The sequence below is a fragment of the Brachyistius frenatus genome, unplaced genomic scaffold (assembly GCF_029030835.1).
Source record: "Brachyistius frenatus isolate BFR_SWC_R1_liver_20210118 unplaced genomic scaffold, ASM2903083v1 Contig_33, whole genome shotgun sequence".
Classification (NCBI taxonomy): domain Eukaryota; kingdom Metazoa; phylum Chordata; class Actinopteri; family Embiotocidae; genus Brachyistius; species Brachyistius frenatus.
In genome coordinates this window covers 95,001-108,903 of record NW_027210632.1, presented here as the reverse complement: position 1 = coordinate 108,903, position 13,903 = coordinate 95,001, and the positions used below count along the sequence as shown (strand labels likewise).

The following is a 13,903-nucleotide window of genomic DNA, read 5'->3' as shown; positions in this document are numbered from 1 at the left end:
TTGAAATACAAATTATGCAGCGCCGCGGTTGTCGTTTACTTCAGCGTGGTATGAATTTCATTAATTTCCTTCGAGTATTATTCACATTTTTTGTTTGTTTTGGTTGTATCTCTCCTCGGATAATAGGTTGTTGTTGTTTTACGTCGTAAAATGAAATATAAACCGAAACCGAACTTTTGCGCCGCCGTCGTGGTTTAGTGTGCGGCTAACTTTAGCTAACCGTGCAGCTAGCCGGCACACTTCATGCTTGTTTTGTTTTGTTGTTGTTGTTGTTGTCGTCGTCGTCGTCGTCTCAGGGTGCTGATCTCTGCTCTTTGTGTCAGTGTGATCGGTGTGATTCCACCATGTTCACCCCACCGAAGGAGGGGATGCCCAGCATGATAGACAGGGCGCTGAGGATGAGGAGGGAGGAGCAGGCTCGACAAGTGGTCCTGGCCTGGGCTGTCCTTAACGTGTCCCTGGCTGGCATGATCTACACGGAAATGTAAGCAACAGCAGTCGGTGTAAAAGCACCGGTGTCTTGGCAGCTTCCCTGTGAGCAGCGCAAGTTTTTATTTTGTGTCTTTCTTTCTTTCTTTCTTTCTTTTTTGGTGTCCTTTTCTGGAAGGTCAGGGAAATTGCTGAGCCGATATTACAACATCACCTACTGGCCCATCTGGTACATCGGTGAGATCCCAACACCGCTCAGCGGGCACTGTGTAGGATTCAATGAAAGAGTCTTGAGCTGTGTTTTCAGTCGGTCTGTTCAGGGTTAATTCAGAGTACATTCTAACACACTGAGAGTTGAGGTACTTTTCAGATTGATCTTACTCGATAAACAACAGAAAATGATGACCTGCTGGGAGTGAACGTCTGAAATCGAGAGTTTGGCTTCATGACTGCGTGTTCTCGTTTCCGTCTTCTTTCACAGAGCTGGTGCTGGCCTCTCTCTTTAGCCTCAATGCTCTTTTTGACTTCTGGAAGTATTTCAAATACACCATGGCTCCGTCCACCATTGCCGTACCCCCTGAGCAGCATCACCTTCTCGGTCTAAGAAACACAAGTGAGGCTTCTTTTGTCCGATCCTCGTTCTATCGGAGACACTTGGCAGCAAGTAAAATAGTGCCAACGTAAACCACTGTCCTTAAATGAGAGCATGGGGCTGGGTTGTTATCTCCTCCTTTTACAGGTATTCAGGCCTCTCCGCCCCAAAAGCCAGAAAAGAAAGAAACCCCCGCTCCAGCCCAGTCGTCTCCACTGCAGGGCCAGAGCGTGCTGAGCTTCAGCCCCTCTCGGCCGGCCACCAGCAGCCCCAAGTTCTCCCCCAGCTGCGTGCCCGGGTACAGCCCTCCTCTCAGCAACCCATCCACCCCAAGCAGCCCAGGAGGCCCCTTTTCCCCCTCAGTGGCGTTTGGAAAGGTATGGCTTTAGAAACCGTAATGTAATTGTTACAGGGGGGGGGGATGATACGTACATGTTCATAACTCCGTAATGTGTCCACCGTGTTTGTCTCCGTTTCAGGTGTTGAACTACAGTCCTTCCTCTGGCTCGTCTCCCTATCCGAACAGCATTGGGTCTGCGGAGGGCTCCAGCTTGAGGGCCCGATATCGCACGTCTCCTTCAGTGTTTAACTCCCCCGGGAGCAAGGAGGACTACATGCAGGATCTGAAAAGTCTGGAGAGGTTCCTGCGCACGGAGGAGGAGAGGAGTCACCGCAGCCAGCTCGGTCAGTAGCTTTTAGGAATTATTCGAATATGAATAAAACGGGAACTAGCTTGCTTTACGCAGAGTCGATGGTACACCAAGGAGACAGGAGGCTGTAGATCAGAGAGTCTAAATATTGTCACCAGTTCTTTAAGGAATTGCCATCTTGGTCTGAGTAACTTTTTTGACATGTCGATGTAAGGTATTGTAGAATATAACCCTTTCTGATATCTTGAATTTCCTCTGTAGGCAGTCCAGAGTCCGTGTCTCCGAGCCACAGTCCCACATTTTGGAACTACAACCGTTCAGTGGGAGACTACGCCCAGAGCCTGAGGAAGTTCCTCTACCAGCCCGCCTGCCGCTCTCAGGCGCCATCTGCCCACAAAGATGAGACGGACCTTGGTTCCAAACAGGCTGCAGAGGAGGTCTGTATATTTCCTTAAGGAGGGCTATTTGTTGCATGACAAAAGTCTTCACTACATCTATGGACAGATTTACTATTTTGGGAAGTATTATGACTGTAAATTTGTGTTTTGAAAACGTGCTTCTTTCCCTTCCTGATACGTAGGTGTGGGCCAGAATCACAACCAGCCGTCCTGTGGTGGACCGCATCGACAGCTGGACAGCCAAGCTCAGAAATGTGAGCAGTTCACTGGATTATACACATGTTTAATTAGCTTTATCCTATATTGCCTATAGAAGTTCTCAAGTCCTACGTGGAAGTCCACATGTCTAAGAAAGTACTTTATTTGTGGCTGCAGTGGATCAGTGACACCATCTTGGTCCCTTTGGTCAAAGAGACAGACTCCGTGAACAGCCAGCTCCGGAGGATGGGCTGCCCTGAGCTCCAGATAGGAGGTAAACGGGTTACACAGACTCAAACTGCTTGCAGGGTTAGAAAGGGTGGTCAAACATGACCGAAGAAGGAAATAGATACCAACTTATTACTTACAAAAAATATCACATTTCTAACACATGCTGTATAGTACAGTATCATCCACTTATTTAACTACTATCAAATGAAAACTGTACATGTTAAAACTTTTCAGTAAGTTCAGTAAAACATCTTGTTGTTCACTATGACAACTGAAACTTGTGGATACTACAGTATGCTATAGGTTTTGATATGTTCTTTTGGGCAAAAATGAATGACCGAAAGCACCTGAAAGTCTAAATTAACATTAAAAGCTATGTAAAATATTTTCTTGCCACAACGGTGGAGCTAGTTCTTTGGATTTTTTTCAAACTAAAGCTAAAAATGAACACAGCAGATCACCACAGTGTACAGCATGAAAGCAGATTTCAGAATATCAGGACGGAGCTGCAACGATCGGTCGAGCAATCAGTTAGTTCTTTGACAGAAGATTACTCGCAAATGATTTTGATCATTCATTCGTCTTTTTGAGTCATTTCTGTTTTTACCATGTAAAAATGCTCAGATTCTCTGATTTCAGCTTTTTGGATATTTTCCAGTTCTTTCAGTCGAAAAAATAATCATGAGATTCATCTATAATGAAAATAATTTTTAGTTACAGCCTCATATCATGTAATCATACCTTCCCTATGTCCTCCACCAGAGGCCAGCATAAGCAGTCTGAAACAGGCAGCAGTGATGAAAGCTTCCTCAATCCCCACCATGAACTCTATTGTCCAATACTTGGACATCACACCCAACCAGGAATATCTAGTGGACCGGATAAAGGGTAGGTTCTGATTGGATTGTGCCTGAAATTAGCTGAGCTACTGTGAGTGTGAGGGTACAACGGAAAGGAAGTCAAATTCATTGATTGCACATGCTTCCATTAATGAAAAATAAAGTTTTAATTATTTATAGAAGTAGAGGAACATTGATCTGATATTTGTGTGTGTGTGTGTGTGTGTGTGTGTGTGTGTGTGTGTGTGTGTGTGTGTGTGTGTGTGTGTGTGTTAATTATTCTGTCCTGTCAGAACTGGCTCACAGCGGCTGCATGAGCTCCTTTCGATGGAATAGCGGTGGTGATGTGAAGAATAGGAAGTGGGATACAGACCTCCCTACTGACTGTGCTGTGAGTCCACACACACACACACACACACACACACACACACACACACACACACACACACACACACACACACACACACACACACACACACACACACACACACACACACACTCACTCTCAGAGACAGGCTCCTATTTTTCTGGTGTTACTCTTTTGGTAAAACTGACCACAACCTTCTCCGAGTCTTTTACTGCAGAGTCTGTGGTGCAATCGCGTTACAGTAACAGTCTCCTCGTCAGTGTGAGATCATCAGCCACTGTAATAGCAGAATAGTCCAAATAGACAGGTCCCTGTCTTTGTCTCCGCCTTCAGATCCTCATGCATGTGTTTTGCACATACTTGGACACCAGGCTGCCCCCGCACCCAAAGTACCCAGATGGGAAGACTTTCACTTCACAGCACTTCAGCCACACCCCAGACAAACCTGGTAAGTACGCACACATACGCACACACACACACACACACACACACACACACACACACACACACACACACACACACACACACACACACACACACACACACACACACACACACACACACACACACACACACACACACACTCACTCACTCACTCACTCACTCACTCTTCACTTTTTTGTGGTGTTACAGTTGTTGTGTCGCTTTTTCTTTTTTTTTTTTAAACTCTTATAGATGTTACTAAGGAGAACCTTTTCTGCATCCATCAAAGCAGCACCACTCCTCCTCACTACCAGCTCATGTATCAAGGACACATCTACAGTCTTCCCAAGGTGATGGCAAAAACACAGTGTTCTCACTTTTTATTTTTTCAGATATATTTGATTTCTTTTTCTGGCTCAAATATAAAGTTTGTGCTGCTGCTGACTGAAAATCCACCATCTAAGTAATGTTATTTACAGGGATTACTAAATCAAACATAAGATCAAATCATTTTTAGAAACTCCCTCGTGTTGGACATTTCCGAAGTTATATTATTTATCAGTGCATCTGTACATTAATTTGCATTGGACAAACATTGGACAAATAAATTTGATTTCCTGCTTTTTATAATCAATTTTGTGATTGTGTACATTGCGGTGAAAGAACTGTAGTTTCTTTTAAAGCTCCATTTTTGTGAATTATGCCTTTATTATGAGGGAGAGGCAGCATTTTTGGAGGATCAGAGGAGGAAAATGACATGCGGTCACTGGGCCAGGATCTCAACCGAGGACTTTCTGCTCAGAGAACACGGCTCGTATTGTATGCGCCCTAACCACTTGGCCATTGGGTCACCTCAGAATTGTAGTTTTTTTTTGTTTGCCCATAGAATTGCTTGTTCAAAACCCCAGGACCCACCTAATATTTTGATCTCTGAGGGATCAGTTGGATCGAACTTTGTATAAGGGGGCCTTCCTCATACCAGCAGCCCCTCGTATGAAACAGCTATGCCTGCATCAGAACAGGCATCTTTTTCAATAACAGCTCAGGAGGTTTTGCTCGTTGGTAACAATCTCACTGCAATGACTTGAATCTTGATTTGATTTCTATCACAGGGCCGGAACAACCTGTTCCACACAGTCCTCATGTTCCTCTATGTCATTAAGACCAAGGAGTCAGGGATGCTGGGGTGAGTACTGACGCCATTAAAATCATATCAAAAGGGGGCGGGGGGAGCTCAAATTCATCTTTGATATGACTGTAGCCATTAAAGTTTTATGAAGTATTGACTCATTTCCAGCAAAAAGGTCACACGCCAAGGTCCAGTTAGCATGTGGATTCAAAGTGATTTTAGTTTGACCTTGCTTATCTTCTGTATGATAATTTGTTTTTTTTTCTCCATATTTTGTTCAGGAGAGTAAATCTGGGCCTCTCTGGTGTGAACATCCTGTGGATCTTTGAAAACTGATGCATCAAAAGCAACAAACCGAGGCCACTCCGGTTGGAATACAGCTTCATCTTAAGAACTGTTCTCTCAGTGGCACATCGGAAAAAAGCGCTTCACTTTCAAATGACAATAGATGCATATTTTTTGGACATTTTTTCACTTTTATTGTACAAATTGACAACATGCTGCATTGTCATTGACATTTTAGGAACGTATTTCTGCTACACCACAGCGTGCTTGTAATGCATTGAAGAGCTGTATTTTTTAAACCTTATTTGGTTTCTTTTGATTTTCAATTTTGAGAATGTACCAGGATGACAGCCTTGTAAATAAGATACCTCAGATTTATCTGGTGGATGGCAAAGGGCTCAGACCCAGCAGCTTGAATGTAAATACAGTATGTGTGGACTCAACATGTGTTTATTCAGCATCTGCAACCTTTTGATGCTAGTTTGATGGTCCCCCCCCCCCCTCTGTTCTGTTGTATACATGAATTTCTGCAATCATAGGGATACTCCTGGCATGTGCCTGAATTACAAATTACAGCAATACAGATATAAGATTCAGTAGGTGCTGATTTTTCCACATTACTCGGTTATAATGCCACACATAACTATGTGCTGCAGTGGCAACGTGATGAGTAATATGTGATGGAGAACAAATGAAAAGCCTGAGTCACCAAGGTCTGTCTTGTCAGTATAGTTTTTGTTTTGTTTTACTAAAGAGCACTGAATGCCATTTACCTTGACTTCTCCAGTCTGCCATTGGTAATATTTCAAACACTCGGCATGTTTGCTTGTTTTCAATACAGCCGTTTTTTTTTTTTTTTTTCAAATGTTACATGACGTGGGAATTAAATTGACATATTGACGAGATTGATGAGAAACAGCTTGAGTTTTCTCATTGTCTTCCAACTGAAGTGCTTGGTTTTTTTTGTTTTTTTTGGGTCTATTGTAGGCATCCACTCGGTGGCAGTGTAGTTCACTTTTTACAGTTTGACCTTATACTTGTACCCATTTGCTCCTGATGCTCAAACCTCATGAGCACAGAAATGTGATGCAAAGTGTTGTCCGGTCACGTCCAGCGGCTGACTTCTGGCTGGACAACCATACCGATTCCCAATTTCAAATATTAAAATAAATGTGTGTCAATATATATATATATGGAGGACTATTAGGAATACCCTTCATAATGTGAGTTTGGTGCATCATACTTTCAAAATTTGTATGTGTCGGATGGAAAATGAAGGATATAATTCAGTTAATCAGAACATGTACCATTTTAAACATAGTTGCTCTATGAACAGAGCATAATCCGGCACACATCGTGTTTGTTTTGTAGTTTAGTGTCCTCTTTTAATTACAAACTGCATTTCCCACAAAGTATTGAACAGTGCAGCTTTTCATGTTGGGAAATGTAGTCAAAACTGTTGAGCAGGACCGCTATTAAGCTATATATATATATATATATATATATAAAAAAAATCATATTCATGGTATCATTGTTTTTCTTTATGGTCACTGACGTAATATTTGTAAGTAATGTGCTTATCGCTGGTGTGAGAGTTGTCCAATAGGGAAACAGTTGGAGCTACTTAACAGAACTACAAGGACCACAATGCACTCGGCGACTAGTTTCTCCTCCGCTCACATCCGCTCGCCTCGATATCTGCTGGAAAAAAAAAAAAAAAAAAAAAAAGGACTTTGAGAAACTGCAGCGATGTCAGTCCAGGTTGTGGCAGCGAAAATGGCAGAGGTCGAACTCAAAGACGTCCCCACCGCCAAAGACTTGGCGGCCGGATCTCCGATGACACCGACGTCGGAGGGCAAGAGCCTCACCAGAAACGACCCGCACGAGGCCGGGTCCTCCGCCGCTACGTCCCCCGCCGCGGAGCCCTGCGCTAAAGCCGGGGACGGCAGCCTGGGCTCGCTCACCCCGAACCCCGCTAAGATGCCCCAGGCGTCGGCTATGAAGCGCTCGGACCCGCAGCAGAACGGCGGGGACGCTTTCGTCAACCGCGACGGTACCGTCGCCGAGGCTCCGCGGATGAAAAAGGTGAGCGGGACCCGCATCTTCCCTCCCTCCACCCCCTCCTCTCTCCCCCCGTCGGTGCCGCGGTATCTCCTCGCTGTTATTTTTTTTGGAGCACCGCGGGGACCTCGCTGGGAAAAGCTGGCATTGTGTGACGATGCTAACAAGGCTAGCTGGTCCCAAAGCTGATTTCGTCTTTTAATTACGACCTCCCGTGCTAATATCACGGTCGATGGCGTAATAAGGGCTGCAGACCTTTTTATTTTTTTATTTTTTTATTTTTATTTTTTTAAATATGTTCACTCGTTTCATATAAGCTGACATTTACGTTCAGTCCTTCGGACATGAACCCCCAGGAGGTGGGTGAGAGGAGAAACTGTTCTCGCAAGTTTTGCTGAGATTGAGTATTTTAAGTAGGAAAGTATTGTTATTCTCCTTTTTTTTTTTTTTTAATAAATTTAAAAAAACCAAACTAATGTCACACGTAACAAAACAACGTACACGAAATAAAGAGCACAATAACAAGACACGTAGTCGGGTGAGTTAAATGGATGCTCAACTTTCTGCCCTGGCTTCTTTACTTACAAATAGTTCATCTTTTTTTTTGTTTTTGTTTGATCAGCAATACACACACAAAAAAAAATTACAATTTGGTAACTTCCAGTTTTTAAACGACACGTGGTACCCTGTTGCAGCACAGTGTGGTTGTTTTCAGTAAGAGCTTGTTGAACGAGTTTGGTCATTTAAACACCAGTAAAGTAGAGGACACATTTTTGATAGGTGTCCCCCCCCCCCTGGGACAGACTCCCTTCAACCGGGTAGTTCAGATCAACTTTTGCTTGATCTGTGAAAGATATTCACAGCTGGCCGAATATACTATACTATTAATGTTGGTAATGTTAGTCGGGTTTAAAGCGTGTGCTCTGACTGCTGTCACCTCGTAGAGCAGCACCCAGAGGTGATACTTCAGCGAAGGGAGTTCCTGCCCTTGTAGGTTAAAGTCAGAGGTCGGTCTGACTTTTCACGTCTATTTCTTGGCACAAAAAAAAAAAAAAAGGATCCTAAACTTCCTCGGCTGTGGTTGTTGCACCAAATGCATCTTTTTCTTTCTTCTTCTTCTTCTTACAAAGTCTCGGTTGGGACGGAAGCGGGTATCAGGAGGGGGTAATTTTCAAGGAAAGAGCAGTTTTTTTTTTTTTTTTTTTTTTTTGATAAGGAAACTATTAAAGAAGCTGCCAGCCTTGTTTATTTTTTCCTCATCAGATTTATGATTAACAGCAGACATTAATATATTGCCTGTGATGACTGCAGTGGGCTTTATGAGTGGTGGTCAGATTGAGGAATTGGTTCTCGATGTGGTGCGACTGATTCACTGTCAAAATGCAGACAATTCTGGTTTTGATTTGGGCGGAAGTGTTTGCGTTGGTCAGTTTTTGCCACACCTGTGACATTAATCCTAAAATCCTACTTGCGTGTGTTTGCACTCCAAACTTCTTTTGGTTGGGCGATTGTCGGCTTCAGAAAGCCTCAAGAGTAGAGGGAAACCCGGGGACGGGGGACGGGTGGGGGGACGGGGACAGTCACCACCCACGCCCGCTGCGACGACGAGACAATGATCCCGTCCCGTTAGACAATCCCCGAAGAAAAACCGGGGAAGGAGAGCCTTGAGGGAAGAGTTGAGGTTTACAGCAAGATTTGTTAAAAGCAAGCGGGCAGAATGGAAGTCAACCAGCAGTCGGGAACACTTGGCCAGAAGGGTGAACCGCACGTGGGGGGCATCTCGGAGCCAGACGCGCCGGACAACGTCAGCCACATCTGGATCATTGTGGAGACCAAGTTCACATACAGGACCAGGGTACAGAGTTTTAGAGTTTCTAAAATGCTGTAACCTTTCGACTAGAAATATCAAGTGTGTCTTAAAATAACGTGGAAAAAAACCAAAACATAGTTGGAAACATTCTCCTTGAAGTTGTGTCCCAAGTTGCTCATAAAGTTGTGGTTGTAGTTTTCAGCCGTGGCAGTGAAGCTCCAGGTGCTTTGTATTGATATTTCAGCTGAAGCCCAGCGCAGCCCCTCTGCTTATATCTAATCATTAAAGTGATCACTACGTCATGCTTTTATCCTTTTTATCCAAGCATTTAATTTGCTGTATTGGATATTCTTTGCGAACAAAAGCTTGTGCTGCCCGTTTCATTTGAAAGAGATCGTAATGTAAAGAGAAACTGCTCTGCAGGGGTCATTTAATCTAACGGGGGCCATCGCTGTATTTCATTATTTTTTTTTTTTTGTATTCATATGTTACAGAGAGGTCCAGTAAGCTTTAAGTAATAGACACTCTAAATACGTCGGTACAGAAATCTGCCCATTATGTTAATTTAAATATCCCATTGTAACTGCATTTGTCTGATCCACCATCCACACGGACAGATGTTTGCCGGCTGTCTATATATATATATATATATATTTTTTTTTTAGATCAGGAGGTATCTTATGGCACTCCTGCAATATAGATATACACGACCACAGCCTGGCCTTGAGCATCTGCTGAGTTGCGTTCGCCCAGCGCAGTAAAGGCCACTGGAGCTGATGATGCAGGCAGGCAGGCAGGCAGCCGTGTTGACTGGCTGAGTGACTGGATGACTGGCGGCCTTTTAATCCTTGCCTTTATCATGTTGCCACAAAAGGTCAGCTCTCTGTTGTAGGTGAGCCCAGATGTAAGCTTTTTTCGAGGCCCGAGATGAGTTTGACGGCAGTCCGCGTAGCTCCGCTCGAATGTCCCCCGTCTCCCGGTGAAGCCCGCGGAGACAACTCCAGCTGGGAAGTGAAAGGGAAGGAGCTCCGCGGGAGGCGGACTTAGCTGCCTGCCGCCGTCACCGTTTGGAGCTTTTGTGGCGAGCGTCTTTCCAGTTGCGTACCGGACCACGAGAGACACCCGCTTTATTGTCCCTCCTCGTTTATTATTTGAAGTAGATGATTCACCCGTCGCGCACGCCGACCAAACACGAGCACTTCCTCCTTGTGAGCCGTCGTCGCACTCGCTGAAATGATTTCCCGCCGGCCAAACGTCCTTTGGTAATCGCCGCGCCTCCTTACAGGTGTTTCGGGGAAAACAGGCGCGGTATTTTTGAACGACCACAGAACAGCGGGCGAGTTAGGTCACCCCTCTCTGATGTACCGTTATGTCATCCACTAAGCTGGTGTTCCTGGTAGTGCTTACTGGTTAACAGGCTTACACTGACCTCCGGCTGCTCCGCTCAGGAAGAGAACTGTCCATTTTTTTTTTTTTTTCCTTTTTTTTTTTTAAGACGACGTTATGTATTCAGAAAGGCTGTAATCAGCCGAGGATATCTGTCGTTTTTGTGTCTGCTCGTGCAGGCTGTACTACAAGGCCCTAATTTGTCCAGTCTAATGCTTCGTGGTCGATGCAACGCTCACTGCTTTATTATGTAGTGGCGTCAACGCGGTGAATTAGGAGTTAGGCCAGTACTGCCTGTTGAACCCATTGGACATTAAAGTTAAAGAAAAAGCGGAATAAAGCAAATAAAAGGCGTCGGCATGTAGTTAGTTCAAACTCATTTTGTTTCTCTGTGCTTTGTGGTTTCTCAGTATTGTCATCGGCATTCAAGCTCAAAGAGCACCTTCATCTCACCGTGACTGTCTTTGGCTACAAAGGAGATTATGTCATTTTCCTTCCCCCTCTGCCATTTTATTTGTGAGTCAACCCGGCGATTGAGCTGGTCTGCGAGTGCGCACGTCGCGTATTGGTAATCGCATGCTCCTCTCCAGGGGACGCTTGTCTTCTTTCATTGAGATTAAAATGTTGTCATATCCTAACGCTTCTTTTTTTTTTTTTTTTTTTTTTTGGTGTCTTCAACAAACGGATTTTGAGAAAAACAAATTAAGTCCTCTCTTGCAGCACATGCCCTTGTGTGACTTTGTTCTCATTGTGATCAACACTTTGTTTTTTGACAGAGCAACTACGAAGATGTACTTCCATGTTTTTTTTGTTTTTTTTCCCATCTCAACATATTAGGTTTTTTTTTTAAATTTTTATAAATGGTGTGCTTACCGGCTCTACAGTGCAACACTCGTGTCTTTTTGCGGTTTCTACCTTTTTAAAGAAACGTCGTAGAGGTGTAAGAGGAATAGATGGTTTTAAACAAACCCATGACACGGGGAGTGTACACTAAACCATGCTGTGTCGAGCAGTAAATCAATTACATACGGAGAGTAGTTGTTTTTTTTAGGATGTACAAACACGAGCGCATATCCTTTTGCTGTGTTGACGGTGATAGGTTTAAGAAAGCCCCTAAAATTAAAAAAAATAAAATAAAAGAGAGAGAAAAGGAGCATTGGTTACAAATCCAGTCTTCGCCAAGTCCTCCACCTCTTTTTTTTTTTTTTCCCCCCGTTGATGCTGACCTCGAAAGCAAAACTGACTGCTTCGCTCTCGTGCGGCTGTCAGATTGTCATAATCCAACCGACGCCTCGCGGGGATCACGGGAGGGTTTAGTCGTCGACTGCATCGCGGATCGCCGTGCGCTGCGCTGACTTTGCCCCGAGACGGACCGACACATCTCCCGATTCGCATCGTCCGGATGCACTGAAAGACTGGCGGGGCTGAATCGCGTTTGTTCAACTTACCGCAGGAAAGAAACGCATGTTCACAAAATGCCCACGTGCGCGAGCGAGGATTGCTCACCTGGACGAATTACAGACGACACCCCCTATTTTTTTCTTTTTTTTTTTTTAAATACAGGCCCACGGGCCGAGAGCACAAAGTGCAACATATCTGCCGCCGCATTTAAAATCTTGAAGCGTGCCTTTCTTCTCGAAGAGAGAGAAGCGAACATAGTTTTGAAGTGGCGGGCTTTGGAGCCGGCCGGGGAAGCGGGAGGGGTGACGGACGGGCCGCGCCGCCACGGGAGGGACGAGAACTCGACAGAGATCTGGAGAGGGGCCGCGTTGAAGGCTCGCTTAAATGACAGAGTTCCTGCCCCCCCCCCCCCCCCCCCCCCCCCCCCCCCCGGTCAGAAGAGAGCTGAGGAGGAGAAAACCCAAATGCTGGGCCGGGGACGAGCGTCCCGGGGCCGGGCCTGCGCGTGACGTGTTTGCTGACGATACTGCGGCCCTCATCAGAGCCGTCATGAGGAACGGCGGTGGTTAGCGGATTGAAGGCCCCCCCCCCCCCCCCTCCAAAGTCCGAGTACATGCCTTCGATGTCAACGACTGATCGATGATCGTCGGTAGGAAAATAGTCGCGCAAGATTTAAAAGGACCTGGAGAGCTGCACGGGTGCAACCCTGCGCAACTCCCAACGGGCAGCGGAAGAAGTAAAGCATCTCAAAATAAGTGCTTATAAGAACCGAGCGCGCGCTGTCGTGTAATTTGGCATGTCTTCGCTGCCTCCGCCGCTCGTGGGGGAGAGAGAGTGTATTTGGCCAGCTTTGCCCTCGGTGCACTTAGCCGAGGTTTATCACTCTTTTTAAAAAAAAAAATTTTTTTTAATTTTTTTTTTATGACCTGCGAGTGAAACCCCGGTTTATCTGATCTTTCTCCGGTGCTCTCGATCTCTTCCTTCTCAAATTACCGTGTCACGGCACTTTACAGCCGACGCTTCGTACCCTCCCTGGTTCCCGCTCACCCTTGTTTGCCTCATGTCAACCCGCTCAACAACGCTTCCCACATAGTGGCTCAGCCGACTACTTAAAATAAACCCGATAGCGGTGGCTTTGAGTTACAAACTACACACACACACACACACACACACACCCCGGGACGCCACTCAGTTCCTCAGTTGTTTTTTTTATTGTTTTGTTTTTGAGCGCCCGTCTTGGCTTTCTCACAGTCTCTTCGTGTTCCTGTTTGGTGCGGGTGCTCTTTCTGCTTCCTCCCGTGGGTAAATCTCAGCAGCCGCGTCGGCGAAGACGTGCGCGAGGTCACACCTTCCAAACCACGTTCATCCGTTCAGGAAATGGACTGTCGGGGCTTTACACCAGTTACAGTTTCTCTCACCCCGGGTTCGCCGCACAGCGATCGCTTCATCCTCGTCCGGACGGGGTCGTCCTGGCGGCCGCTCCGCCGTGTGGCTGCCCGACCGGATGAACGAAAATTTGCTGCGGTCGCGTCGTCCGCCTCGAGACGCCTCACTACCCGTCTGATGCACCGTCAACGTACAAGTACATCTATAAGAGTATGCAAAAACACGTCGTTTAAAAGCTGGCTAAAAGTGGGAAACGTCACATGCAATTGATTTTAAAGCGAGGTGCCAGCAATCGGATCGTAATATCGGTTCAGCACC

The 13,903-nt window shown here is 45.5% G+C and overlaps 2 protein-coding genes across 7 annotated transcripts in view; both read left to right on the top strand.

Moving 5' to 3' along the window:
• tmem209 (transmembrane protein 209) lies at nt 1-6,490 on the top strand. 5 transcript variants are annotated; one of them, XM_069700224.1, is made up of 15 exons: nt 1-48; nt 324-484; nt 608-666; nt 911-1,042; nt 1,169-1,398; nt 1,501-1,705; nt 1,933-2,108; nt 2,252-2,323; nt 2,445-2,541; nt 3,261-3,386; nt 3,631-3,728; nt 4,038-4,152; nt 4,380-4,477; nt 5,240-5,313; nt 5,538-6,490. In XM_069700224.1, the coding sequence occupies exons 2-15, from the start codon at nt 345-347 to the stop codon at nt 5,590-5,592; spliced, it is 1,677 nt and encodes a 558-aa protein (XP_069556325.1). In that variant the 5' UTR covers nt 1-48; nt 324-344; the 3' UTR covers nt 5,593-6,490. The 5 variants fall into 5 exon arrangements, with proteins under 5 accessions (XP_069556325.1, XP_069556326.1, XP_069556329.1 ...); XM_069700225.1 differs by having other exon boundaries at nt 10-48; nt 297-484; XM_069700226.1 differs by lacking the exon at nt 1-48 and having other exon boundaries at nt 396-484; nt 613-666.
• A 729-nt stretch (nt 6,491-7,219) lies between these two features.
• The window catches only part of ahcyl2b (adenosylhomocysteinase like 2b), a 40,780-nt gene continuing 34,096 nt past the window's right edge, over nt 7,220-13,903 (top strand). Inside the window, exon 1 of one of the 2 annotated variants that reach the window (XM_069700206.1) lies at nt 7,220-7,626. In XM_069700206.1, the coding sequence (XP_069556307.1) occupies nt 7,291-7,626 (336 nt within the window). In that variant the 5' untranslated portion in view covers nt 7,220-7,290. The remainder of the gene's footprint in view (nt 7,627-13,903) is intronic. The other variant, XM_069700207.1, reaches the window with a different exon arrangement.

Coding starts and splice junctions, on each gene's coding strand:
- tmem209 (XM_069700224.1), top strand. CDS start 345: ATGTTCACCCCACCGAAGGAGGGGATGCCCAGCATGATAGACAGGGCG. Junction 1,706..1,932: donor GAGTCACCGCAGCCAGCTCG/GTCAGTAGCTTT, acceptor TTTCCTCTGTAG/GCAGTCCAGAGTCCGTGTCT. Junction 2,542..3,260: donor CCCTGAGCTCCAGATAGGAG/GTAAACGGGTTA, acceptor GTCCTCCACCAG/AGGCCAGCATAAGCAGTCTG.